This window comes from Fusarium subglutinans (genome assembly GCF_013396075.1).
Source record: "Fusarium subglutinans strain NRRL 66333 chromosome Unknown NRRL66333_c0000050, whole genome shotgun sequence".
NCBI lineage: Eukaryota > Fungi > Ascomycota > Sordariomycetes > Hypocreales > Nectriaceae > Fusarium > Fusarium subglutinans.
In genome coordinates, this window is record NW_023502113.1 from 18,643 (window position 1) to 43,946 (window position 25,304).

The 25,304-nt window shown below is 48.5% G+C and overlaps 7 protein-coding genes across 7 annotated transcripts; 3 read left to right on the plus strand and 4 right to left on the minus strand.

Annotated features, from left to right (window-relative positions):
- Positions 1-3,015: 3,015 nt before the first annotated feature.
- Positions 3,016-5,330, minus strand: FSUBG_5172 (NADPH-cytochrome P450 reductase; the record flags this gene model as incomplete). Its single annotated transcript, XM_036683240.1, has 4 exons — positions 3,016-3,100; positions 3,140-3,150; positions 3,218-3,496; positions 3,549-5,330. 4 exons carry the CDS (start codon positions 5,328-5,330, stop codon positions 3,016-3,018), a joined length of 2,157 nt encoding a protein of 718 aa, XP_036539258.1.
- Positions 5,331-7,934: 2,604 nt separating this feature from the next.
- On the plus strand, positions 7,935-15,958 carry FSUBG_5173 (TAO3-transcriptional activator of OCH1; the record flags this gene model as incomplete). Its single annotated transcript, XM_036683241.1, has 3 exons — positions 7,935-7,938; positions 8,261-8,943; positions 8,996-15,958. The coding sequence occupies 3 exons, from the start codon at positions 7,935-7,937 to the stop codon at positions 15,956-15,958; spliced, it is 7,650 nt and encodes a 2,549-aa protein (XP_036539259.1).
- Positions 15,959-16,472: 514 nt separating this feature from the next.
- FSUBG_5174 (uncharacterized protein) lies at positions 16,473-17,258 on the plus strand (the record flags this gene model as incomplete). Its single annotated transcript, XM_036683242.1, has 1 exon — positions 16,473-17,258. The coding sequence occupies one exon, from the start codon at positions 16,473-16,475 to the stop codon at positions 17,256-17,258; it is 786 nt and encodes a 261-aa protein (XP_036539260.1).
- A 246-nt stretch (positions 17,259-17,504) lies between these two features.
- Positions 17,505-19,310, minus strand: FSUBG_5175 (uncharacterized protein; the record flags this gene model as incomplete). Its single annotated transcript, XM_036683243.1, has 2 exons — positions 17,505-17,710; positions 17,783-19,310. The coding sequence occupies 2 exons, from the start codon at positions 19,308-19,310 to the stop codon at positions 17,505-17,507; spliced, it is 1,734 nt and encodes a 577-aa protein (XP_036539261.1).
- Positions 19,311-20,187: 877 nt separating this feature from the next.
- On the minus strand, positions 20,188-21,762 carry FSUBG_5176 (uncharacterized protein; the record flags this gene model as incomplete). Its single annotated transcript, XM_036683244.1, has 1 exon — positions 20,188-21,762. One exon carries the CDS (start codon positions 21,760-21,762, stop codon positions 20,188-20,190), a length of 1,575 nt encoding a protein of 524 aa, XP_036539262.1.
- An 806-nt stretch (positions 21,763-22,568) lies between these two features.
- Positions 22,569-24,209, plus strand: FSUBG_5177 (RNA polymerase I-specific transcription initiation factor rrn5; the record flags this gene model as incomplete). The annotated part of the gene is made up of 1 exon (XM_036683245.1): positions 22,569-24,209. The coding sequence occupies one exon, from the start codon at positions 22,569-22,571 to the stop codon at positions 24,207-24,209; it is 1,641 nt and encodes a 546-aa protein (XP_036539263.1).
- A 146-nt stretch (positions 24,210-24,355) lies between these two features.
- Positions 24,356-25,290, minus strand: FSUBG_5178 (EAF7 Esa1 associated subunit of the 4 histone acetyltransferase complex; the record flags this gene model as incomplete). The annotated part of the gene is made up of 2 exons (XM_036683246.1): positions 24,356-25,017; positions 25,071-25,290. The coding sequence occupies 2 exons, from the start codon at positions 25,288-25,290 to the stop codon at positions 24,356-24,358; spliced, it is 882 nt and encodes a 293-aa protein (XP_036539264.1).
- Between the last annotated feature and the right edge of the window lie 14 nt (positions 25,291-25,304).

Consider the following 25,304-nt stretch of genomic DNA (forward strand, 5'->3'; position numbering starts at 1 on the left):
TGAGTATATGGGACGAGCGATATTCTGATAGCCTTCAAGGGTATTGCATCGACGAGAGAAAGGTGTGGATGAGTGAAAATAGAGTAACTAGGGCAAAGATCTGCAGCAAACATACCTCGAGGGCTTGAATGATGATCAAGCAGTTGATGGACAAAGCAGGCTGAAAGAAGCCGATGATGACGAACTCTGGGGTACCAAGACTGAGATGAAGCGAGAGTAAGTAAATTAGCCACGATAGCGTGCAAGATGGAGTACAGAAGAGATTGGAGGTATGAGGAGCGTTGAATGAGGTCTGTGAAAAGAAGATGAAGAAGACAAGGAGAGGACGAGAGGAGAGGAGGGAAGATATAGGGGGAAATAGAGGAAGAGAAAGGATGAAGCAAGCACCTACCTAATAGTGCACAAAAATGATGATGTCGGAAAGAGGTATACTGATAGAAGAGGAAGGACCTTCTGCAGTTGAGAAAGAGGCAAGAATGATGCTATCAGTATGACCTATGTCCGCGCAAAAGAATGCTGTCAAAACACTGTTGATGTTGAGTGAGAAGGTCGGATGAAAGATGTTTGGATGAATCTTGAACAATGGGGAGGAATAAGAAGAGGACGAGGAAGAAGAGAAATTCAGTGCGGACCCTCTGACAGCCTCAGGATTTCTGACAGTGTCAATCTTGGGAAGGTGAATTATTCGTTGTAGCTGGCAAGAGCTGCGAAGCGAGGTCCTGCCTGCCACTTCCAGACAATGATATTGGAAGGAAGTACCTCCCAAGTTTGTCGAACGAGCTTGTCAATATTAGGTACCTCATGACTAGGCAATGAAAGGGGTAATTACCTAATAATGGGTAACATTAGAACAATTATGTAGTAACAATGTATGGTTGAGACTATCTGCAATGATAGTCACATTGTCTGTCTATTGTTCTAGTCAAATACGAGCCTGGGCAGTGATAATATCCGTGCGAGGACCGAGGCTTTCAAGATATCAGCATCGAAAGCATCAGTTTGGTGATTAATAAAACGTAATATTGAAGTCCATGAAGCTAAGGATCCGAAAAGACCGAAATTAAAGCCATCCATGAAGACGTAGAAGCAATGAGACTTGATATCTACTAATATAGGTAGCTTCTGGATCTGAAGCCCTTTCTTGTATATGCTGAGAGATGGCTTGGCCCAGCGGAAGTATGCAGGCACTGGTACTGAGGAGTGTATAAGATGTCTCTTTATAAGAGTGTGTTCCGTGCACTTCTAGGCAGGTATTTTGCGCCATGGTTCATAGCGACAAACAGATCTCCCACGTAATCCAAACCAACTATTTCCTGGCCGCTCGTTGGAGTGAACATACCGGCCTCTTTGGTGGTCATTTACCCAATGTCTCGCGCTCTGATTCAGAAGAAGATGCAGGATTCTGTCAGACCAGGCGTGCATGTTCGCCATCCCATTCCATGAACACTAAGTATGCATGTCACTGCAAAGTGCATGTTCATAATGGTTTCTAACCCTTGGTCGTATTTCAGTGTCAGCTTCTAGCTCTTGATTTGTCTAGTATGTTTGGCCTGTGAGACCATATATTGCTTTTCAAGTGCTCTCTTGTATTCGTCCAGTTTCCACCTGCATCGGCCACTCGGCCAGTCTTGCCCATGCGTTTGATGACTCCCTTTTCGGTAAACCGGGCCAACAATACCCAGGACGGCTACTGGCCATAAAGTAAACATATCGACCTTTTTTCTTTCTTTACGTTGCCATCCTACGTATCCAGATTCTGCAGCCCCTAGACAAACGAAGACTGATAAAATTCCTCAGAAATTTTGCAAATCAGCGAGCCAAAGAGCGGACTTCTAAAGATATATGTTTGCAAAATAAATCAATGAACTTATATTCATGGGGATTTGAAAGCAATTTGATAACTGGTCTTTTCTATTGTCAATCATCGGCTGCGGTTTTCTTGAGTGAAGTCCTGGCTGCAACTTCGTCATATATTGTCGTGGTCGGGATGAAGTTCGTTCAAGTACTCCGTATATGAGTACAATTATCAGCACCCCTGCAATGCTTTATGAAAATCTTGTGGCCAGCAGAGTCAATATCTGCTTGAATTCTCTCCGCTTCCTGCTCGAGCCATTCATCCCCATTTGTGTGGCTGTCCGATTTTGAGGCCTTCCAGACAAAGCGACCTCGCGGTAGAAGTTGCATCTTCCGGCTGATATCTAGGGTTTTGGCCCAGGTAAGTAACGTGTATTTCGTTGTGAATCGTCGGCCGCTATAAGGTCACATCGTATCCAGGGTATAGGTCATCTGGTAAAAACACCTCCTCCAATTACTCAAATGCTCGGGTTTGGCCCTTGTGACATTGTTTCATGACGTCCCCCAAAGTCCAACGCCATAGCAAGTACTAGTTTCCAAGTACCGGGTTGTTGGATTTTATGTCGGACGAGAATCGACTGCATAGTGACTAGCGTTCATGCATATTGACGGAAAGAGATAAAATTTTACGATTGCAATATGCAAGGGAGAAAAAGTCCCAAGCCCATTAGTGAGTGGTTTCAGCGACCAAATCCATACCTGTAGGGTAGACTTACTTCATGTCTGGACGGTTTGCACATAACCTCACTCTATTAACACGCCGTCATATACTAGCAAGGGTTGGCCTATCCATGACTGCACATTCAAACGGCGAACTGGAACGTTTGCCTTCATTTCATTCATCATCGTATAGGTATTCAACAGCAGCACTGCCCAAAATTTCCAGTCTGGCCCCAGATTTCAAACATGACTTGTTATACTTGGTTCGTCTTACGAAGGTAGCATGAGGTGATGATTTACAAACTTGCTTCTGTCGGCAAGTCCGTGTCTAAGTGGCAAGAAGGCTGTTACGACGCAGATAACCAACGCTCTCTCGAGCAGATTACAAACGATGACAACAATGTAGATGACGCAAACCATACACCGCAATGTACCATGCCATCCTAACACCATCCCTCTAATTTGCTACCAAGAAAACCCTCGAGTCTACTTCGTATCTCGTCAAATATCGCCACCACGAACATAGTCGCAGTAGAGCAGAACACCAACCATGAAACCTGAAGAGTCATCGCCGCCGATGACTTGACTTTAAATTTAGTATGCCGTTCGCCCCATTTTCTATGACCAAACATCCTCCTGTAATTCTGAGTTAGCATATGCGGTTTCGTCACAGTGAGAAGGGAGGAATAAAGTCACTACATACCTGGTATTGGTTCGCTGACCTCATGTTCTTCACGATCTCCTCACCCTTGGCCTCAGACACCCCACGCCCCTCGGCAATGATTTGTGCCAAGACGGTATTAACCTCACGGGCCATGTGGGCTGCATCACCGCAGACATAGAAATAAGCCTTCTGGGAGAGCAAGTCGCTGACCTCTTTAGATCGCTCCTTAAGTCGATGCTGGACATAAACCTTCTTGGAGCCTTCTCGAGAAAAGGCGGTGATCATCTCAAACTTATCGCCAAGAGCCTCCTTGTATTCCTGAGAAACAATCAGCATAAACCCCGAACGTTTGAACTCTATATTGTCTTACCTGCCACTCCTTTTGGTACATGAAATCCTCTGTTGACTTTCGGCAACCAAAGAACAAGAGTGTCTTTCCAACCTCAACACCATCACGGGCTTGCTTAGCACGCTCCTGAACGAATCCGCGGAAGGGAGCGACACCAGTACCAGGACCAATCATGATGATAGGCTTACCGGGGTCCGAGGGGAGCTTGAAGTTGGAGTGACGAACATGGACAGGAACGTGGATGCCATCATACTTGTTGCGGGGGCCTGTAAGCTCGTAGCTCTGACCGAAAGGTGCAGGGTTGGGGTCGCCGTTCTGCTTTTGCTTTAGGGCAAAAAGATAGTTTGTAGCAACACCACGGAAAGGATCATCTCGGCCAGGAATCTGCTGGGACTCAACGACGGCAGTGATGGAGATCTTCTTGGGCTGAACCAGAGACGATGACGAAATAGAGTAGTAACGGGGCTGGAGCTTGGTAAGACCCTCAATGAAGGCAGAGAAGGGGATTTTGGCCCACTTCTCTCCCTTGCTGACGCTGGCGAGGAAACGGGCAATGTTGTAGTAATGCGGGCCTGTCTTCTCGTGGAAATAATCCTTATCGCTGCCAAGGCGGTTCATCTCGGCCTTGATATCATCGTTGGGAGCGAATGCGGCGAGAGTAGAGACGAATTGACGTGAAACAGGAGCGCAGATCTCGAGGTGGTATCGCAGAATGGCATCGTAGGTAGTAGGGTTGGGGAAAGGAACCTTGGCGGTAGGCTCGAGAGCCTTGACAGTGACAACGCTGTGCTGCTTGCCGGAGAGGTCAAGAATATCCAGGAATTTGTTAACCTCCTCACCAGGGTTGGTAGGCCAGATAGCAATATGGTCTCCAGTCTCGTACTTGAGGTTAGAACCACTGATGTCAACTTCCATGTGGAGGCAGTTTCTGTCCTTGGCGGAGAACAACTCGTAAGATTCAGCGATAGGGGCAATGTAGGGGTTGTGAGAGTTGAATGGTCCCTTGGCGGTGCCTTCGAGGTGCAGCTTGTTGGGCTCACCGAGATACACTTCGTTGGCTTCAGGAGTCAGGTCGTCGCGTTCGCTAATGGCAAAGATAGGCTCGTAGACGGCTTCACGCTCTTCCAGTCCCATTTTCTTAGCGAGGGCTTCCCACATGGGATCCTTCCAAGCCAAGAAATCCTCTTCCATGGTACCAGCACCATCATCACCCTCACCAGCTTCACCGATGCGGTGAGCGCCAAGTTTCTCGAGAGCCTTGTTAACATTGCGGACCATAGAGTTGTAGTGCTCGTACGTGTTGTTTCCGAGACCGAAAGCAACGTAGTTGAGGTTGCCCAGCGCAGGATCATTGCCTTCATTGAAGCTGGCATCCTCGCCGGTAATGAATTCATAGAAGTCGACCGCGTTATCGGTAGGCTCGCCTTCACCATAAGTTGCGAGAACGAACATGACGATGTTGTCACTTGGGACGGTATCCAGGTTGTCGAAATCGTAGTCCTCCAGATCGGCAATCATGGTGTTTAGTCCAAATCGACTCTTACCCTCCTTGGCAAGGCGAGAAGCGTAATCTTCAGCAGTACCGGTCTGAGAACCATAGAAGACAACACAGTTCTTGCCGGATTCTTCCATTGCCTCAACGATGTTCCTCGTGCGACCCGGCTTAGAAGCGCCGCCGGCAGCGAAGCCATTCGCATAGGGGTCCTTGGTAACACCCCATAGCTTGCCCTTTGTAAAGTATGCAACCGTTCCGAGGAAGATAACGCCGAGGACGACGATGTCCAGAGTGTCGAGTTCAGCCATGATGGCTACGAAAGCGCTGGGGCGGATTCGTGGTCAAGAGGTAGAGAGCCAGCAAACAAAACGATGCCAGTGACAAAATCAGGATCTGCCGAGTTTCAACGAGATTTCGAGGTTTTTGTCCCAATAGTCATCGGCCGGAAAGGAGGCGGGGGAGGAGGAAAGTGGGATGTGGCGTGAAGCGTCTAGAAATAAAGGATGCGCTGTCAGTAACAAATTCGCGCTAAAGTAGGAGATTAATGGATGACCCGAGGATCCTTTATCGTGCGAGGTGAGATTGCTGGACCGCACTTACAATTTGAAGGATCAGCACTGGGTAATCATGAACTCTGGCCACATAAACCCATCTACTCAGCGGCCAAAACCCAACTCTTGTCAACTCGTAGCTATTATGGAAATGCCTAACCGTAGCAGGGTGAAACGAAACCTCCTCAAAAGGGTAAAGGTGTGTGCTACTCAGATCAACTACGGAATGCCACAGTGGTCTTTATCTGGCTCGGTTGTTGGCTCGGATTGAACCGTTAAAGCCGGGGTTCTACTTGTTGTTGGGGCTCAATTGCGGGATTGCAGGGGTTCAGGCCAGAGTCGCTTTGGAGATGGTAAAAGTGTCTCATTCACTTTTGAGTTCGTGATTCTTTGCCGTGAAAAGAAAGAGGGCAGCCGACTGGAATACGCAGACCGCAGAGACGCCTCAAAAGCCAGAAGGTAACAGAATAATGAAGAAGACAGAAACTCGGAACTTGATATGTGTTTTCCACTCCCTTTCCATGGAGCAACCTCGCAGCCGGCGCCCGGAAGATCAAACGGTAAGTGACGGCGGTCGAATCAGGAGATATTGCGGCCGGCGCCGGCGGGGTTCCGAAAACGAACACGCTCAACAGGTATGAAGCCGTCATTTGTGCGGAATCTTGCACTTCCCGTAATCGACTCCCGGCCGACTCAACTGGCCTCGGCATATCGAGCAATAGCATTCTTCGCCCTCTTGCCTCCATCCCCGCGTTTTTGTCCCGCGTGGTCATCTCTGATCGACTATCTTCGTTAGTTCTGCTCCTTATATTTATGTAGCCAGAAATTTACCCCAAGATCTTCAAATCACCTTGCAATATTGGGCTTTGGTTCCGCCCTGAATTCTTTTGCGGAAACTATCCCGATGTTTCGATCCGCGGTTCCTTTGAAGTGCCGAGTGCACATGCCTCGACCCCTCAAATTGAAGAAAACTTGTGCAGTCCAGATACAAACCGCTCAACACAACTTCCAGTGTGGCTGTTATCAGCAGGCTACTACCTATGTAGGTAGGTGGATATTTGAATTAGAACAATAGAAAGCATGGGCCTTCTTCATGAGTTTTCCTATGTAGCACTTACCTTTGTTTCTTTCACATCATAGCTACCTAGGTACCTAAGGTGCCTAAGGGTCCCATTACCAATTTGTTTGCTCAAAGTCAACCACCCATTGGAATGCGGGACATCGACAGCCATGACACAAAAATGTCTTACATGAATACTTGCGAAATCTCTATGCAGGTACTATATAAACAAACGCTTGTGGTTTGGTCAGGTCTACCAAGCAGGTCGCATTGCTTAACATATGCGTCTGGTCACAATTTAGATAATATGGTATGTGTTCTAATTAATCTCAGCTACTTGAGTGGTGCTACAATGTATCCGTAGTCTTTGACCCTTCGTGTTCTGCAAGCGAGCTGCCAGGATGAAGCGGAGATATCACAGATATTATGCATATAGGTCCCTGACTCATGGATACCTCGCTTATACCATCCCTTCGCATAATGAAGTTGTGTGCGGTGCTTAGGTATAGCAAGATATTGTACGACATGGAGATGCCCAGGCCCATTATGCTAACTCAAGGGTTATCTTTTAAGCAATTCCATACTTGTACAACGGACAGCGGAGGAAACAAGTTCCAGGCTGATAAGCATCTGGTCCATTGATCCTTGCTAACAACTGCAGGCGTGCTCTCGTTTATGTTCTGGTAATCCACCAGCTTTGGCATTGGGCCGTATCCATCCCTCAAGCCTCATCAAGTCACTCTCGTGAATTGATGTCTCTCAGTCAAGATCTCGAACCTTGAGCCCTGAGGATCACCCAAGCCCCCTCTCCGAGAAGCCAATTGACAGGCAAGAAGTGGCGCGCTGTCTCCCAAGGGCCCGTCATCCCATGTCGGTTGATCTTAGTTCCGTTGATAGGCCATGGCCCTTGCAGATAGCAAGGACATGGGCAAAAGAACGCTGCAAATCGACTGCCATGTGTGCCATGTGTTAGAGCTCCCTGGGTTCGTTTGGCTCCATAACAGCCTCTTTAAAGGCTTGTTGGACAAGCCATTTAGCGGGCCGGGCCAATACATGGGCAAGCTGGCGGTAGCGTCATTGCGCGTGGTCCAGCCGTCAAAGTCAGTCGGTCTCTTGGGTCTTTGTCTTTGTTGTCAAAAGACTCCCTCGTGTACTGCACATGCATTGTTGCATCCCTTTAGACCCGTAAATACCCTTCGCCTTTCTGGTTTTCCCCTTCTTTTGTTTTTGCTCAGTTGCGATACTGACATTGAGATTGAAGAATCGACATAGATCATGGGACTGCGACATAGAACTTGAGGATGGGTAAGTCCAAATCCCTAGAAGGGGTGTCCACACTCCAATACGTCCAGTACCTGACACCAACACCAACACCAACCCCTCTCTTCCCGCACCACCTCTAAAATCTGGGCTGTATCGCGGGAATACCTTCGTCACCAGTTTCTCCCAAGACAACCCAGACAATTCAGCCTGGCGGGGTCTTCTGTATTTATAACTGCCATCTAAGCAGAGTTGGCGGTGCTTACATGCAGACCCTGCTCTAGGTGTCTCCGCTGTCGTTTCACCAACATCTTCAAACATTCAACACAGATATCTTTTGTTCACTAACCCCTTGTGTGACCCATAGTGCCGTCGCAGCCGCCGCCGGACCACCTGCAGGATACGCTCAGGTTCTCTCCCCGGCCTGTTCCTAGACTCGAAGAGGAGGAAGAAGAAGAACATGACGATGAGAAGAAGTGGGATAGAACATTACGCCCTGTAGCTTCAGAATCGCCGGTCGCCCATCGATTTGCGCACTCACGAGAATCGTCCGCCGAAAAGATCCCCCAGACGCACCCACCCTTGACCTCCCCACGACTTCATTCGAGGAGCCCTCTTGGCGGCGTTGTAGAGCGCATTGTCGACCCGAAGAGCGCCGCATACGGCCACCATCGTCAAACTTCGATTGTCCACGGCATACAACACTCGAGAAATGGCAGCTTGGCCAGCACCAGCTCCAGTCCCCTCAGCCCGCAGATGATAGCAGCCGCTGGCGTCGGCTTTGATCGTTCAGACATGCAATCGGTGGCCATCCGTATCGATGGCGACGCCAGTTATCCTTCTCGGCCACCCACATCTCTCTCCGGAAATGCTGCACCTATGGACCGTCCTAATGCCCCTGATGCTCCATCTGGCATGACCCAACGAAAGCTCGAACGAATGCATAGTAAATCTCGACGCGATCATACCCCCCATCACTCTCACTCTTCACGTCATAAGGATGAACAAAAGACGGTTGGCGAATATGCGCTTCATGTCTTGTTCACCTCAGTCAGTACAAACTTTAGTGTGTAAATCCCATACCACAACTAACTTGAAATAGTTTATTGCACAGGCGGAGGAGAAGTTGACAGAATGCGTCACGGTTCCCTTTGATCCCGAACCCAATGTTGAACAAATATGCGGGCCAGGTGTTGATCCGGCGTTCGATCAGTCGATTGTTGCTCTGGGTCATATCGCTAGCCCTAAACCGAAAGCCTTGATAGACTCGATGATGCTCTGGAGGAAAAGCAAAAGTGATGCTGCCAACGAAGCTCGTACTCATCTTCAGCAATCTCGGAATGCCGCGGCGGGGGCACCTCTTGTTCGAAGAAATACAGAACCAGTACAAACTGCGATGCCCGGCCACGGAGGTCCTGATTCTGTTTTTCCAAATGGTCCGCCAACACTCGCAGCAAGGCAAGAGTTTGTAGCACAAGCTGAACGTCGATCGACCGTATCTATATACATTCTTTGTCGCGTTCTCCTCGAAGTCATCAGTCAGAGTAACTTGCCGTCTATCACCGCCGAAATGGAGGATAAGCTGGAAAGTATTATATTCGGGCAACTCAAAATCGCCGATACCGAGCAGCTGATGGTGTCGCCTTTGAAACTTGCCAATTGGAACCTTTTTGCTCAATTGCTGGGACACATGAGCGGCATTAACTTTGGTGGAGTTACCAGGAGGTTCATTGAGGACTTGGACAGCTCTCTCCAAGAACGTGTGGTCAAAAGCCCAACCTCCTCTTCTGGTCGAGATGCAGAGGGAAAGGTAGAACTTGTTTTGGGGGGCATGAAGCACCTAAAGCTCAAGATCTCCCCCGAAGAGTCATGGGAGCAATCCTGCGATTTTCTCATCTCACTTGGCCGTCTGTTCCAGAAATCCCACGGCCAAAAAGTCAAGACAGCCTTCTGCCAAGTGATAGAAATGCTTCTTCTTCCGATCGCCGCAAAGGCAAGCAACAGCCATTTCATGCATCCGAAATGGGCGGAAGTACTTGCTGCTGTCGGACCTCGCCTTGCACAAATGTTTATGAAGCCGAGGCATTGGAACTTTGCATTCCCTCTTACTGCGACTTTGCTTTGTGTATCCTCTCCAGACAATTTTGGATCACAATGGCTGCAGTTGATATTGCCTTTACAAACTAAAGTCAAGGATCGAATGACTAAACCCCTTTGTCTTCAGGTTATCTCTCGCTTGTTATGGACATTCCTGTATCGAACTAATGAGACCTTCCAAAATAGCCTCCGCAAAATCGACGAGGTCATGAAACTTGTTTTGCCATCATCCAAGCGAAGTTTAGTTGCATCGGATACTCCGTGCACTGAACCTCTGATCCAGATCATTCGGATCGTTGGCTTCAAGTATCCTGAATACTGCTTTAGGAATGTTGTGTTTCCTCTTATCAATGCCGAACTGTTTACTTCCAACAAAGAGTTGAAAGTTGAGCAACTGGACCCTGACCGGGTTGTTGTTGGCATCAGGGCTTTCCTATACATCATGTCGGATTTGGAGAAGGGTGAACAAGGACGACCTCCGTTCCCGCAATTCTTTGAAAGTCCAAACTCAAGTTCGACCCCCGATCGATTTCCTGTGTCCCCTGCCATGTCTTCGGCCCGCAACTCTCCGCTATCACAACCAGACGCGCATTCGAAAGAGGAGTACATCACTCGCCCGGTATTAACCCACGTCCTGAGTGACGGAGTCCGAGATTTCTATCTCAAATTCTGTGAAATTCTTGGGAAAATCACGATTATTTGTGACAACACCTTTGGTGGACAAGCGGCCTTGGATGAGAAGTTCAATAGCCCTTTGCCAAAAACCCCTATAACTGAAACCTTTACCTTCTCTCGCAAAGACGACCATCAGAGTGCCGCGGATCAAAAACAAGCGTTTTATGAACTCTTACATGTCGCTGTTCAGGCGTTACCCCGTTGTCTTTCTGTTGACATACCTTTCAACTCTCTGATCAATTTGCTGTGTACTGGAACAGCCCACGTGCAGTATAATATTGCAGAGTCATCTGCCAATTCTTTGAAAGCCATTGCCAGACAATCACATGCGCAGCAAGTCACTATGGGATTCGCTCGTTTCATTTTCAACTTCGATGATCGATACTCGACAATGTCTGATGGCGGAATGCTTGGCCACAGTCATATCGAGAACACCCTGCGCTTATACGTTGAACTGCTACAGATATGGATTGAGGAAATCAGACAAAAGACCCGCGATGCTGCAACAGACCAACCTGAAGCTAATGCCTCGGATAAAAGAGCCATCAAACTTGATTTATCTAGTATCTGGGCTGAGGTTGACCAGGCCGAGGCCCACGGATTATTTTTCCTCTGTTCGCAATCACGACGAGTTCGTCACTTTGCAGTGACAGTTCTTCGTTTAATTGTTGAATTTGACAAGGCCCTTGGGAAAGAAGTTTCCGAGGATAAGGATTCCATAAGACTGATTGATATCCTTGAAAACGAGTCTAGTAAGGTCATGGATTTCAACGATGAGCAGCTATCTGTTGCTGAACGAAGCCGATTGCAACGGGGTCTACAAAACGCCAACAACCAAGGTGCTCTAGTTGAGCTTTGTGCCAGTGACGTCTCTTATGATACGACTTTGTGGTTTAAAATATTCCCTAAGCTCATTCGCATGGCCTATGAGAAATGCCCGTTTACAGTCACTATCTGTCGCGATCTCATTTGCAATCGTATTTTGCAGATGTACAAGCCAATCGTGTACCTCTCTGAACCTTCACGGGGCTTGTACTACAACAACGAGCCAGGAAGTGCTAGGCTAGGGGCCCGATCTGCGACAACCCATCCTGAGGTGATGGTGGAGCAATGGAAGCTGTATCTAATCTTTGCTTGCACAACACTGGCAGACCCAGGCGCTTTGCCAACGGCTCAGGATCCTCAGCACGTCCGGAAGGCGTCCAAAGCGTCCTCCAAAGATAAGATTGTGACGGCTCGGATGCTGTTCAAGTACCTCATTCCCATGCTGTCCGTCTCGTCCGCATCTGTTCGAGACGCTGTTGTTGTGGCTATGGGGTCCATCAATATTCATATTTATCGGACTCTTCTTGAGGAACTTCAAGGCCAAGTCTCTCGATGCAACGATGAAGCACGGGCTCGGATACATCAGAGGACAAACAGCAATCCTAGGAGAAACAGGAAGATGGATCTTCTCAGAACGGAGATTACCCATGTTTTCAAGTTGACCTCACATTTCCTTAGAGACCCTGAAGTTTACAACGGCGAGTTTTTTCTAACTACTCTCACCACCTATACAAAGGACCTGAAGCTATTCCTGATGGACGGAGAAGTCCAGATGGATTGGGAATTCCAAAAGCTCCGACGCCATTACTGTGGACTGATGGAAGCACTATTTGAAGGAATTAACAGAACCAAAGATCCATCCCGATGGATGACTTTTGAATCCCGAAAATCGGCGTTCTCGCTGATGGAGGACTGGTGCGGATTCTCGCCGAACCAGAACCAGATCCGTGCTCGAGAGGACACCATGCGGCAATCGCTAATTGACCAACAGACCTTGGGCGAGCGAGGCACTGCTACTGCTGCGATGGAAATAGAGAAGAGAAACCTTCGGACTGCAGCCCTCAGTGCAATGGCTGCTTTATGTGGCGGACCGATTAGCGTCACAACTGAGAGTAACGTGGTTCTTCAGTTTGATGTTCGACGCATGCTTGCTTGGATCGACTCTATTTTCAACTCGGGAAGCGATAAGATGAATGTCATTGGCAGAAGAGCCCTCCAGAACCTCATTGTTCACAACCAGGAGGTTCCTTACTTGATGGAGCACTGCATCGCACGTTGCTACTTGGCTGAGGCCCCTAAAGTCCTCGAAAGCTACTTCACCGTGGTCACACAAGTTCTCCAGGATCACATTGATTATCCTTGTCCGTTCTGGAAACTCCTTGGTTTGTGTCTGTTCACATTGGGCAATGATCAAAGCGAGATCCGGTCTAAGTCTTCGACTGTACTTCGGAGCTTGGAGGCACGTCAACAAAGAAACTCCAAGATCCAGGACTTTGACATTAGCATCTCAGACAAAACGCAGGCTGTATACAAATTAGCACAGTTCGAAATCTCCAAACGCCTTGCCAAGCAACACACAGAACTGGCATTTCATATCTTCTCCGAGTTCACCCTCTACTTCAAGGATCTTCAGCCTGCAGCTCAGCGAAATGTTGTAGCAGTCATGCTGCCCTGGATTCAGTCCATTGAGTTAAAGTTGGACCCTAGTGGAGGACCTGCGGCACAGTCATTTGTATTGCTTGCAAACCTGCTCGAGATCACTATCAAATCCAGCGGCGCACTGCATAATGAGGTTCAGGCTCTTTGGCAGGCTCTTGCAACTGGGCCTTACCCAGGAAACGTTCGACTGGTTCTCGAATTCATCATGCAGCTATGTCTTGAGCGTCGGGAGCAGAATTTCGTGGAGTATGCTAAGCAAATTGTCGTTTTCCTCTCAACAACCAATAGCACGCCTGGCATCAAGGTTGTTGAATTCCTTCTTATGCAAATAACCCCGAAGGCTATGGTACCAAACGAGAAGCGAGATGCTGTTGAGCCCCCAGCTGACATTAATCTTCTGCCCTACTGTGCTAACTTGGCCGAGGCTCTTCCAGTTGGAACCAAGCAGGCTGGGTTTTCTCTCGGCCAACTGTCACTGATACTACTTGTGGATCTAATGGTATCTCCAGTTCACCTTACCCACGAAAACGTCCCGCTTCTTCTTCAGGTCGTCACCGTCCTTTGGGATCATTACACTCCGTTGGTCCAGGAGCAAGCACGAGAAATGCTCGTGCATCTTATACACGAGGTGGTCATATCGCAGATAGATGACCAGACTCAAGATGTTGACAAAACAGCCATCGAAGATCTGATCGACATGATTCGTCGGCACGATCGCTCTGTGGTCTGGGGATATGAGGATAGCAACGGCAAGGTTGACGGTCACGATAGCAAAGTGCCACCAAGTATGGAGTTCCTTACAACAGAGGTCATCAAAACCTTTGAGATGACCTTTCCTGGAATCAAAGAGCATTGGGGACGCCTCTCACTAACTTGGGCGACATCCTGCCCAGTTCGACATCTTGCTTGCCGGTCATTCCAAATCTTCAGATGCGTTCTTACATCTGTGGACCAGCCAATGCTTGGAGACATGCTTGCCCGATTGTCCAATACTATTGCTGACGAAGACCCGGAAATTCAATCCTTCTCTATGGAAATCTTGACGACTTTGAAGACCATCATTGTCAAGCTTGATGCTGAAGATCTTCTTAACTTCCCACAGCTGTTTTGGACGACGTGTGCTTGTTTAGAGTCTATCAACGAGCGGGAGTTTTTGGAAGCGGTCGAAATGCTCAATAAGTTCCTTTCAAAATTGGATTTGAGCTCACCAAATGTGCGACGAATACTTGCCGACGGCCAGCCGTCTCGCTGGGAGGGGATATTCGAAGGTATCCAGCCTCTACTTCACAAAGGTCTGCGATCGTCGCTTTGTTGGCAACCAACTCTCGACACAATAGATAAGTTGGTACACCTACCAAGCGACGGCTTAGTCGGCGACGAGTCCCGTCTATTCTTCTCGTTACTAGCCAACTTCCCCCGTTTCTTGAACGAACTTGAGAGATCCACTTCAGACGAAAGCGTTATCCAGACAGCAAGACTTCTCCAGGAAGAAGCTGATAATCAAGGCTTGGCTGGTATCGCTGAGGCCCTGGAAGATTTCGCAATGGGGAATCCACAGGACAGCAGCAAAGACTTCATTGTTGAGCTGTGGGGAGCTTTACGAGAATACTTTCTCCCGCAGATGGACTTCCAGATGGTAACTTTCCTAACCGGGCTTCTCACAAACTCGTTGTCGTGGGTGAAGATCCAGACCATGAGGATCCTTTGTGTCGCAATTCCTGAAGTGGACATGCGCAAGCCTGAGCTCGCTGGTCATGGATCCGATCTGATCTCCCCACTTCTTCGGCTCCTACAGACAGAGTTCTGTATGGAGGCGCTTGAGGTGTTGGACAACATCATGACCATGTCTGGAAATCATATGGACAAGCACCACTTGAGGATGAGTATGACACGGCCAACCTCGAGGGCGATCCGCAAGGAATACGAGCGTACGCAGAGTTTATTTGGAATACCCGAGGCATCAGGATGGGCCATTCCTATGCCTGCGAAGAAGACAGATGCTACGCGGGCCAATATTCATGCCGCTTTCTATACTTGTCAGGGCTCAGAAGGGATGTTGACCGAAACTTCGCCTACCCCCGATGTTGAGTTTCATGCCGATGACTTTCCATACAACTACTTTGGCGCACCAGAACGAACCGAAACGATGCTGTCTGATGAAGGTCGCGGAGACGTTCACTCGGGAGATCTTGCAACCAAACTGGACAGCCTTGACGATTTCTTCGAAGAGCCATCCAGTCCTACAACGGATGACGATGGTAGATCTTCTAGAACAATCACTGAGTATACCCCAGAGTCCTTCGAACCTGGAGCAGAACTTTACGATGAGCAGATTCTGCCCATTCTTCATGAAGCCTCAAACAATACTTCCTTCCAAAATGGATTCTCTGATCGATCTCCAGGATTATCGAGGGAGGCAAGCTCGAATACTATGAATCCGGGTGCCTTCAGTGTGGTAATTCCTACAGTCAGACCGGGCCTGCATTCCAGATCCATCACATCGCCCTCAGCTCCAGCTTCTTATCAACCACAGATGGGCGATATTGTTTCTGATGATGAGTATGTGGGGGGCTTCTCTGATGCTGATGATGAGAGGCCTGGCACAGGGCATACCGAAAGCGCCTTTTACTTGGAAAATATGATCAAGCCCGCAACACGAAGACCTCAGTCGAGGATGAGACGTGGGCCAAGCAGCCGTTCACGAGACGAGAGGAGCAGGGAGAAACCACCGCCTCAACCGGCATCACGCCTGGCTAATAGTATGTTCCCACCAGGCATGCAAGACCACGCAGAGGGCGATATGCTATGATATGTGAAGAGGACTAGTTTTATTGACCATTTTTGTATAATTGCTGGGTATGTTGTATGATGAGTGGAACTTGTGCTGCGCTGGCGCCAGGAATTTTACATGTGAACTAGTTAAAGTATTGGATATGTCACTACATACATATATGTCTAAGAAAGAAAGCCATTGAATTCAACAATGAATAAAATATCGAACTCATAGTTCATAGCGAGTCCTGTAGTTGCGAGTGGTTGCGCGGTTTCTGCTTAGCTTAACCGACAACGTGAGGCAAAGAACCTTGCGTTTTTCATTTACCAAGTCTAAATAAATAATCCTTAACTCGAGGCCAATGTAATTATTCTAAGTGAGAGCAGTTAGTTGATCATCTCCTATAATACAATCAGCTCGAATAATAGCACTTAGAAAACGTTGACAGGGTTATGTGTAACCCCGTTTAATGCATATTCAGTCTCAATCTTCATAACCCACGGTTTTAAGACGGAAAGGTTTGATACATCGCGCCAACAATCTATGAATAATGCCTATTTTGCTCCGAGGCTTTTTCAATGTCTCAAGGCATGTAAAGCAGTCGACTAAATGGTGCCGCGCAATAAATGGTGCAAGGCTGATGAGTAAACGCAAAGCCAAGGCTCCAAAACCATTTGAATTGATATATCCCGATGCTCCAACCAAGGAGCACTCCGATCTCAAATCCTTCTTATCATACGTGGAACGTGTCAGCTTGAACAAAAGATCTTCGGTCTACAGAGGCACCCATTATGAATACACAGTCGCCGATACTCTATCCCAGTATGGCTTCTTTCTCAAACGCGTTGGCGGACAGTCAGACCGTGGCATGGATCTTCTAGGGATATGGACACTCCCCTCCACGACACGAACATTCAAGGTGGTTCTCCAGTGTAAAGCGGGCGCTCGGAGTGCAAGCCCAATGTACATTCGCGAGCTCAAGGGCGCTATGGCAGCAGCGCCTCCGGGATGGCGAGGCAATGATGTCCTGGGCCTCCTGGTGGGTGAGAGACCAGCCACGAAGGGTGTGCAGGGCGAGATGCACTCTGCGGATGTGGCGCTAGGCTATGTGTGTTGTTCCAAAGAGGGAGATGTTCTGCAGCTGCTATGGAATATCAAGGCTCAAGCGATGGGTCTAGATGGAGTTACAGTTGGGTTGAAGTATGGAGAGAATGATAACAAGCTTGTGTTGATGAGGGGGGGTGAAATGTTGCCTCTGCTGGAGAAGACCAAGACTGAGGAGGACGACTTGGTGGTTGATGTGTCTGCCATTGAGATCGAAGGCTCACAGGGCTAACGTGGAGTGGCCACTCATGCATCTTATGTATTCTATGTAATATATGGCATATTTCATTTATTCACTTCATGTCAAGCCTAGGAACGCAGTACAGCACAGTTAGCACGTCAGAACGTCATCCAAAGTTATCTATGCGAAAACGTTCTATAATGACATGGCCCTCACTTATCCTTCATCGATGTCTCCTTTCCTTGCCTTCATCTCTCGTAGGTAATCAACCTCAATTTTAGTGGTTACATCCCACGCTCATATACCACCAGCCTTCGCAATGGCCTTCTTCACAGCCGCTTCGATCTCCTTGAGATAAATTTCGGGCTTTTTCGTACCAATGGCTTTGTTGTCATCACTACCGTCCATGTCGAAAACATCATCGAAGCTGAATTCCCCAGAAACCACATCTTGCTCGACAAGATCGCGCGGCACGGCCTTCTCGAATGTGACCCATTCTTGACCTTTATGGTACTTGTGACAGAACTGCTCCTCTACCGGCTTGCCAGGGTCGAAACGGCATTTCCACTAGCCACCGCTCTTCTTCTGGAAAGGTTCGGACCAGCGAGAGCTGGGTTCGTGCCATTTCTTATCCCACTTGTTGTTGTTGTTGTTTTTCTTGCTGAGTATCTGGTTCTCGAGTCTCCAGATCTGGGTAAGGAACTCTTTGTACTGCTTCTCGATGCTGTTTCGGCGGTTGATGGGGACAACACCATAGCTGGTGAAGGTCGGGAACCATTTTGGGACATCAACCTTAACAGGGGTTTCGTACATATTGTGACGCTCAGAGTCATGGTCAGTCTCAGGGAGTATATAGGGGAAATAGTCGGTTTCCCATTCAAGTTTGTTGGTGTCCACGGCCTTGGGGAGTTCTTTCAGGTGGGGTGAGTTGAAAGTTGGGAAGTGGTGTTTGACCTGCTTGGAAAAGGCTTTATTGCGTGCCTTTTTCTTCGAGAAGGCCGCCTCGTCAGCAAGCCACTTAGCCGCTGGACAGGTATTGGATGACTGCTCTTTAAGCCACCGATCATACTTCGAAGACTTGGAAGTAGAAGACTTGTTGGGGGCTTTGACCTTCTTTGAAGTCTTCTGAAGAATGTCATATTGATCTTCTTCTTCATTAACCTCTCCCAGCGCGAACAGCCCCTGAAAACTCTCAGCTTCACGAAGAACCGCCGTCTGGTCCTCGGTAAGTGGTAAGTGAGAAGTATCCGGGTGAAATGTGAATTCTCCAGCAATCATGCCTTCGATACATCCATCGCGGATGGCGATCTTTCTGGTCAAAGCGGCAACTTCAACCTTGTCGTCGTATATTGCTTGTTGTACGTGGCGGGGCACATCATGGAATTCGATTGGAGTGTTCCAGTCGAGCATCTTGACAGCCTCCCGTTCCGCAGTGGCCTGTCTCTCATCATTGATCTTTTTGACACCAGCATCGTGATGGCGCTTCTTGTAGGTAGCATGAACAGCATACTCTTGGCGAATATCTGCTTCAAGAGCGAGTGGTTCGAGAAAGTTGATTTCGCTATGCCACTTGTGTAGGGATAGAGGTATCTCGGGATCGATCTGCTTAGCGAGGACTCTAGGCTTAAAGACGAGGTCGTTATGTTCGGGATAATTTTTGTTGCAAGGATAGTTGGATTCCTCATGCCATGTCTCTAGCAGCTTGAATCCGGGCTTGCGCTCTGGAATGGTGAACTGAGATCGGTGGCTAGTGTAGGGCTTGTGATACTCCCGAGGTCGATTGACTTGGGTGTCGATGCTGTGTTTGAGTCTGGTTTCACGCCCATCTCCAACATCGAGCTTGGTGCTTTGAGAGTCGGCAGGAGGAGTGTGAAGATCAACGGAAGATACTTCGCCCTGGTTCGGGCTGCAGAGGTAATCTCTGAGAGATCGCGGACTGTGTGGCGAGAATGCCTTCAGATTGTTCCCAGATGGTGAGCTGGGGTAGGTGTCTTGTTTCTCTTCTTTACTTGTGTTGAGAGGTATTGCTTTGCATAGATTCTCTATAAGGAGAGAAGGAGGGGGAATTCGGGCGCATGAGGCTGACGACTGGTTCGGCGTCATGATGAAGGCTGGCGTTGGGTTCAGGCCTTCAAGGTTTGGCTCCGATAACAAGTCTCTAACAGGTATATCCAGAAAGACAGAAAAGAAAAGAAAAGAGATTTGTGTTTATTCTAAATTGAGAGTATTGTGTGCGCGGGAGGAGAGAGCCGAATATTCACAATGTGTATAGGTGAACAACTATTAACTGAACATAGCTGCGCAGCCGCCTGCCAGTGCCTGACACTCCAACTCACCAACTAGACCTGAACAAGTCGAATGTATAGAGCCAAAAAATCCTGAACAATTAGCAATGTGCTGCCAATCAGGAGTAGTCAGTGTAAACGGCTTTCTGCCAGTAGAGAAGTAAATTCCCATCACTGTCTTATATACTGCCACACGAAAAATGCTTATGAGTATCTATTCCTCACTGATATAAGTTTTGGCCCAACTTTCTTTTGGTACAAAGCTTTACGATTCAACGTAACAGGGCCATGTCCCCTCTCTCAACGTCTTTAATGAGCTGACGACTCCCGCCTACCTTAACCGTTAGTGAGTCACGAGCAGAGGGACAGATCTCGATGTCAACGATATATGAAGATTAGCCAGCTTTATAAACTGTTTGCGCCCTTGGTCCTGGGTTCTGAGCATACACGAGATCGTTCTGTGGCGGTTGCATCTTCGGCGGAGCCGGTGCATACGTTGGCAGACTCGTGGATCGGGCTATTTGGAACGTTGTATGGTCATACATTGATCCGTGTCAACTTCTGGAAACATTCCGTAAGTGGTTATGATACACTTATATATACAAAAGTCCATAAACCCCCCGCTGCCATCTATATCCCGTGTTATACATACAATCACAAGCACAGACACCACTGCATGTGGCTCATCTCCTGCACTATGATGACACAGGTCCTACTTTGACCTGCTCCCGAAGTCTCTTAGCCTCGGCCACCCGGTTCTGTTTATCTTGTCTTCTCTGTCCTGCCTCAATTCTCGCGAACTGACCACGCGCACCATGCTTGAGCTTTGTGATCATGTCCGCCGCCTTGCCCTTGTCCAGGTTTTCGAGCCTCAAAGGTTCCGCCTTTCCCCGCATCTTATTGATGAAATCAACTTGTCCCTGTGTAGGTGGCAGTGTCCGCCATCTTTGATAGCGGTGAATGAATGTGTGGGGGAACATCTTGGCCGCGAAACTGTCCGCTCCATGCACTGCATCAGTGAATGTAGCTGCCGTGAGAATCTCCCGTGGCATTGCGTATGGTGCTTTTGCTACGCCAGGCGGTAGAGCTCGTACCTCTATTGCTCGGTAAAGCGGCCCCTTTGTGTTAAGCTGTTCACTGACCCGCTCAATTCGAACATATGAACCGCTCGGTGACGATAAGACAAACTTTTCTTTTCCGACCTGAACCCATGCATACTTGCTTATGGCCCGGATGTGTTTCTCGCCAGACGTATCGGCGATAAGATCTAAAACCGAGTCATAGTCTGTGAACGTGACACTATCGGCTCCAGGCCCGGGAGTTGTCTGGTATGACAAAGGTTGTCGAGAGGTGACATGCTCCGTGTCCTTGATCTTGCGTAGGTCATTCACTGTTGCTCTCTCAACCAGGATATCAGGGTCGAGACCAAATAGCGTTGGTGTGGTCACGATTCCAGTGTCCAAACTCGAGACCAGATCAATGATATGACAGTTCTTCTTTCCAGGGTGCAACCGCATTCCTCTGCCGATCATTTGAACAAGCAAGTTGCGAGACCTCGTCGGCCTTGCGAGGATAATGCAGTCGATATTTGGGATATCGGTTCCTTCAGTGAAAACGCCGCAGTTAACCAGCACAGGAAACTCTCCTTTTCGAAAAGAGTCCAACGTCTCGCCTCTTTCAATCTTGGGGGTCTCTCCAGTAACATATCTCGCGTCAAAGCCATGCTGTCGGAACCGATCTGTCAGCTCCACCACATGGGCGACGTCAACACAAAACACAAGAGTTGACTTTCTTCCCGGGGCTTTCGCCATCCAGCTGCGGACTGTTATATCGTTGATCTCACTGGTATTGACAGCCTTGGATAAATCTGAAGGGAGATAATCGCCGAAAGCCCCCTTCTTAACTTCGGATAAGTTTGCCTTAGACTCAACCGTCGTAAAAATGACGTCCGACAGCCACTTCTTGGAGATCATATCTACATAATCTTTGTGATAAACGATTTCGTCAATGGCTGCGCCCAGTTTCACTCCATCGAAACGTGAAAACGTGGCGGAGACACCAACTAGATTTGGGGAGTCAGGTCGCTTCTCATCTAATCCAAAGTGACGAAGGGTCTTGAGGTACCCTGGAGCAACGATGTGATGGGCCTCGTCGACCAGCAAAAGTTTGAAGCGGGACGGGTCGAATTTCTTAAGACGGCCTTGTGACGTTATGCTTCGTACGCTGGCGACTGTGATATCTGCCGTTCCCGTTGCATGGACATTGCCCATCTCGATCTCGATCCTCTTGTCAGGATACGCACGTTGACAGTGGTTGGCTGCTTGTTCCACCAGCTCGCGGCGATGCGCCAATATTAGTGTCTGTTGCGCGTCCTCATTTGCTGTTGGGATCCTATCAATGAGTTGTGTAAAGATGACCTTCTTTATGTCAATCGAATGAGCTTTCGTTGCAAGAGAAATACGCTTACTGTTTTACCGCTACCAGTAGCCAGAGATATACCAACTCTTTTGTGACCATTCTTTAGGGAGGAAAGAACCGAGTCGATGCATTCTTCTTGATAATCTCGAAGCTGTAACTTGGGGGTGTCATGAGTAACAGCCAAGGCAAAGGCCCTGAATGGCTGTGGGCTTATTATGAAAGGCAACCTTGTAGCTTTGGGCCGTAAAACACATCGCGGTATAGCCCGTAACATGGCACATGATGAGAGGTGCAGCGAAAATGTGTTTCGTCTCATCGATATATGATAATAAAAAATACTTCATGGTTAAGATGTCATGAGCCTTCGAATGCTAACCTAGACCAAGGTGTGAATGCATTATGTAAGCAGCATTCTTCCACTAATATTTCATTTCAACGTCAACTGAAGGAGTGGACAAGCCCCTATAAAATCTCGGTGCAGTATGAATGATGCGTTAATGTTAATATCAACTCTGTGATCATCTTTTCAGTATTCTAAAAAAAAATTATTTTATCCAACCTTGATAGCCGCTCTTGGCCAGGAGTACCCCAAGTTCATTCTGCTTGGTACCATGTTTTCGCCCTCTCGTATTTCTCCAACCATCATACACAAACCAGTATGGAGTCGGAAACCAATTATGAGCCCCTCGATGAGGATTTGAGCGACACAGAGCAAGTTGGAAACTTGGGGTTGGGAGACGATGTTCTGTTACCGCCACTGGACGAGCAATACGTTGCTGATCAAACCGACGCATCTGGTAGTGTGTATAGTGAGATGGAGGATGAAACAGACCAAGACAACGAGGATTCTTCCTTGAAAAGGGGCGCTGAGGAAGATTCATCCCCGAGACTCTTCAAAAGACACAAAGGAGTTCTCAACACCGAGTACTTGGATCTTCTCAATAGAGATATTGAAGATGCAGCTCAGCGTGTCTGCTTAACCGACGACAGCGAAGAAACCGTTCTGTATCCAAGCCAAATAGGTCTCACTTACTGGTCGATCCCGGAGAAGAAACTATTCTTCGAAGCGATCGCCCGTCTTGACCAGAGTGATCTTCCAGGTATTGCATCCCGTATAGGCACCAAGAGCGAGATCGAGGTGAACCATTACCTCGACGTGCTCCGAACAGCACGGCTCTTGAGACAACGACAAGTCAGACGCCCTGCTGTTGAATTCCCGGAGATCCCAGCCGCCGTAGAACTAAGTCAGCAATGTTGCCACGCCTTGGACGAGGCTGCAGATGCTGTTTCTGTGCGCCAGGAACGAAAAGAAGAACAGCGAGAAGAGAGCAAATGGGGAGACTGCTGGGACATTAGCCCAAGGATTGCTCGCCGGCTAGACAAGGGCGAAACCGTCATTGAAGGCCAGGATCTTCCTTTCTCCAAGCTATTCAACTTGCATACCTGGCTAAGACTCTCTGAGCGTATCTTTATGAATTCCTCCATTCCTAGTGAGAACTGGGATTCTATCGACAACAGGCCTCCCTCGATGTGGGCCACTACGTTCGACGACTTTCACTCTTTGGCAGTCTCAATTACGAAACGATTGGTTCAAACAACGATATTTCTCAGCGACTCAAGAATTAGGGCCAAAAAGGAACTCGTACCAACTACTCGCGAGATCATCAGAGCACAAGATGTGGAAGCAGCCGTATCGTCTCTGGGATTGAATCATAATTCCCATCAGTTTTGGAACCAATGCGCACGGAGACTACGACTTGAGGTCCACGAGGAGCCGCCCCAGCGGGAGGAGGAAGGAGAACGTGAACCTCTTAGCTATGAAGAAGTGGAAACCATTCTTTCCAACAACGGCGAGGAGGCCGACCAGGCATTTGAAGCGCCATCTGATGTAGGCGATGCCGCCAACTCTTCTGAAAACGAGGCCCTAAGCTCTGATTTTGAGGAACCCGTCTCACATTTGAACGAAGAGGAGGCTGCTATCGCACGGGAGGCCAACGAAGTCTTGCTCTTCTCTGCCGCCGACTTCCCAGAAACATATCGAAAGAAAGAGACTCTCAAGAACCGCATCGCAAGTGAGCGGCGGCAGGAGCAATATGCCGAAGAACGCGACCAGTACGTCAGCTGGCAGGCCGAGACTGAGATGTGGGATCTACTACAGAAGAAACCTCTCACTGAACTACCCAAGATGCCAGAACCGGGCCCGTTGCAACGGTCAACTATGGATGTGGAGAGTATCTTTCCCATAGGAAGGGACTGGAGAACCACGGTAAAGTACCGCAGCGAGTGGGAAGGAGAATAGGAAACAAAACCTGATGTTAGGCCGTGAAAAGCATGAGAGCTCAGGAGCTCGCTTTTTGATGTGAATAAATACTTATTGTGACTCCATGCCTAAGGGTATCTGAACCGCCCCATCTATCGTTTGCATCATACCAATTACTTCTTAAGTTAACGTCTCCTCTTTGGTCTTGCCTTTGCTTTAGTAGTCTTAGCCTTCTGGCCCTTCTTGGCACCACGTGTGGACTTTGATACTTGTGTTTCGCTCTCTTCAGCACTTTCTTCTTCCTCACTAGAAGAGCTCTCGCTGTCTTGTTCGTCACTCTCCTCTTCTTCCTCCTCGTCCTCCTCATCCTCTTCCTCTTCTGTGGTCTCCGCCTTTTCTTGCTTCTCAGCCCTGGCTGGGGTCGCTTTCTTCTTTTGTCGCGAAGCACCTCGTTTGGACTTGGGCGGTGGTGATGGAGCGTCCGTACCGTCCTCCGTATCTTCTACCGATGTGCCTCTCGTTTTCGTATCACCTCGCTTGCGCTTCTTGGCGGGTGACGGTGCCGGAGAAAGCTCGAGCTGGGGTGGTGATGTTGGAGCTTCGCTGACGTCGGCCACGGCTCGGGCCATCATGGCTTCATAGAATTGCGGTCTTGGCAAACAGAAGTCGTTGTATTCGACCTCGTCATCGTCGAAGTTCTCTCTTTCATCGATCACCTCAACATTGTAGTATGTCCGGAGCTTTTGCCAAATAAACGGAATGCGTGTGTGCTGGTAGAAATCAGGGTCGATACCATGGTTCCGCAAGTGCTCCGAAATTGCTATCATTCGAAAGTGCTTGTGCATGCCTACACAGTCTTGGTTAGGAATGGCTCGACATGAAGGAAGAGACCTAACTGACCAGCTGGTTTCCAGCGAATGACACCCTTGAATAATGAAGCCACTTGATCATCCGTCCAAAGATCATTGTAGTTATTGTCTGGCTGTTGCTCTTTTGTCTCGCTAGAATCTTCATTATCACCAGTCTGGGGAGTGTCGACGTCCATTGCATCGTCATCTCGCGTAGGAGTTGGTGTCGCAACAGTTTGGGTGCTAGCCCGAGCGCGCTTCCTCGGCGCCATTGTGATCGTGATGA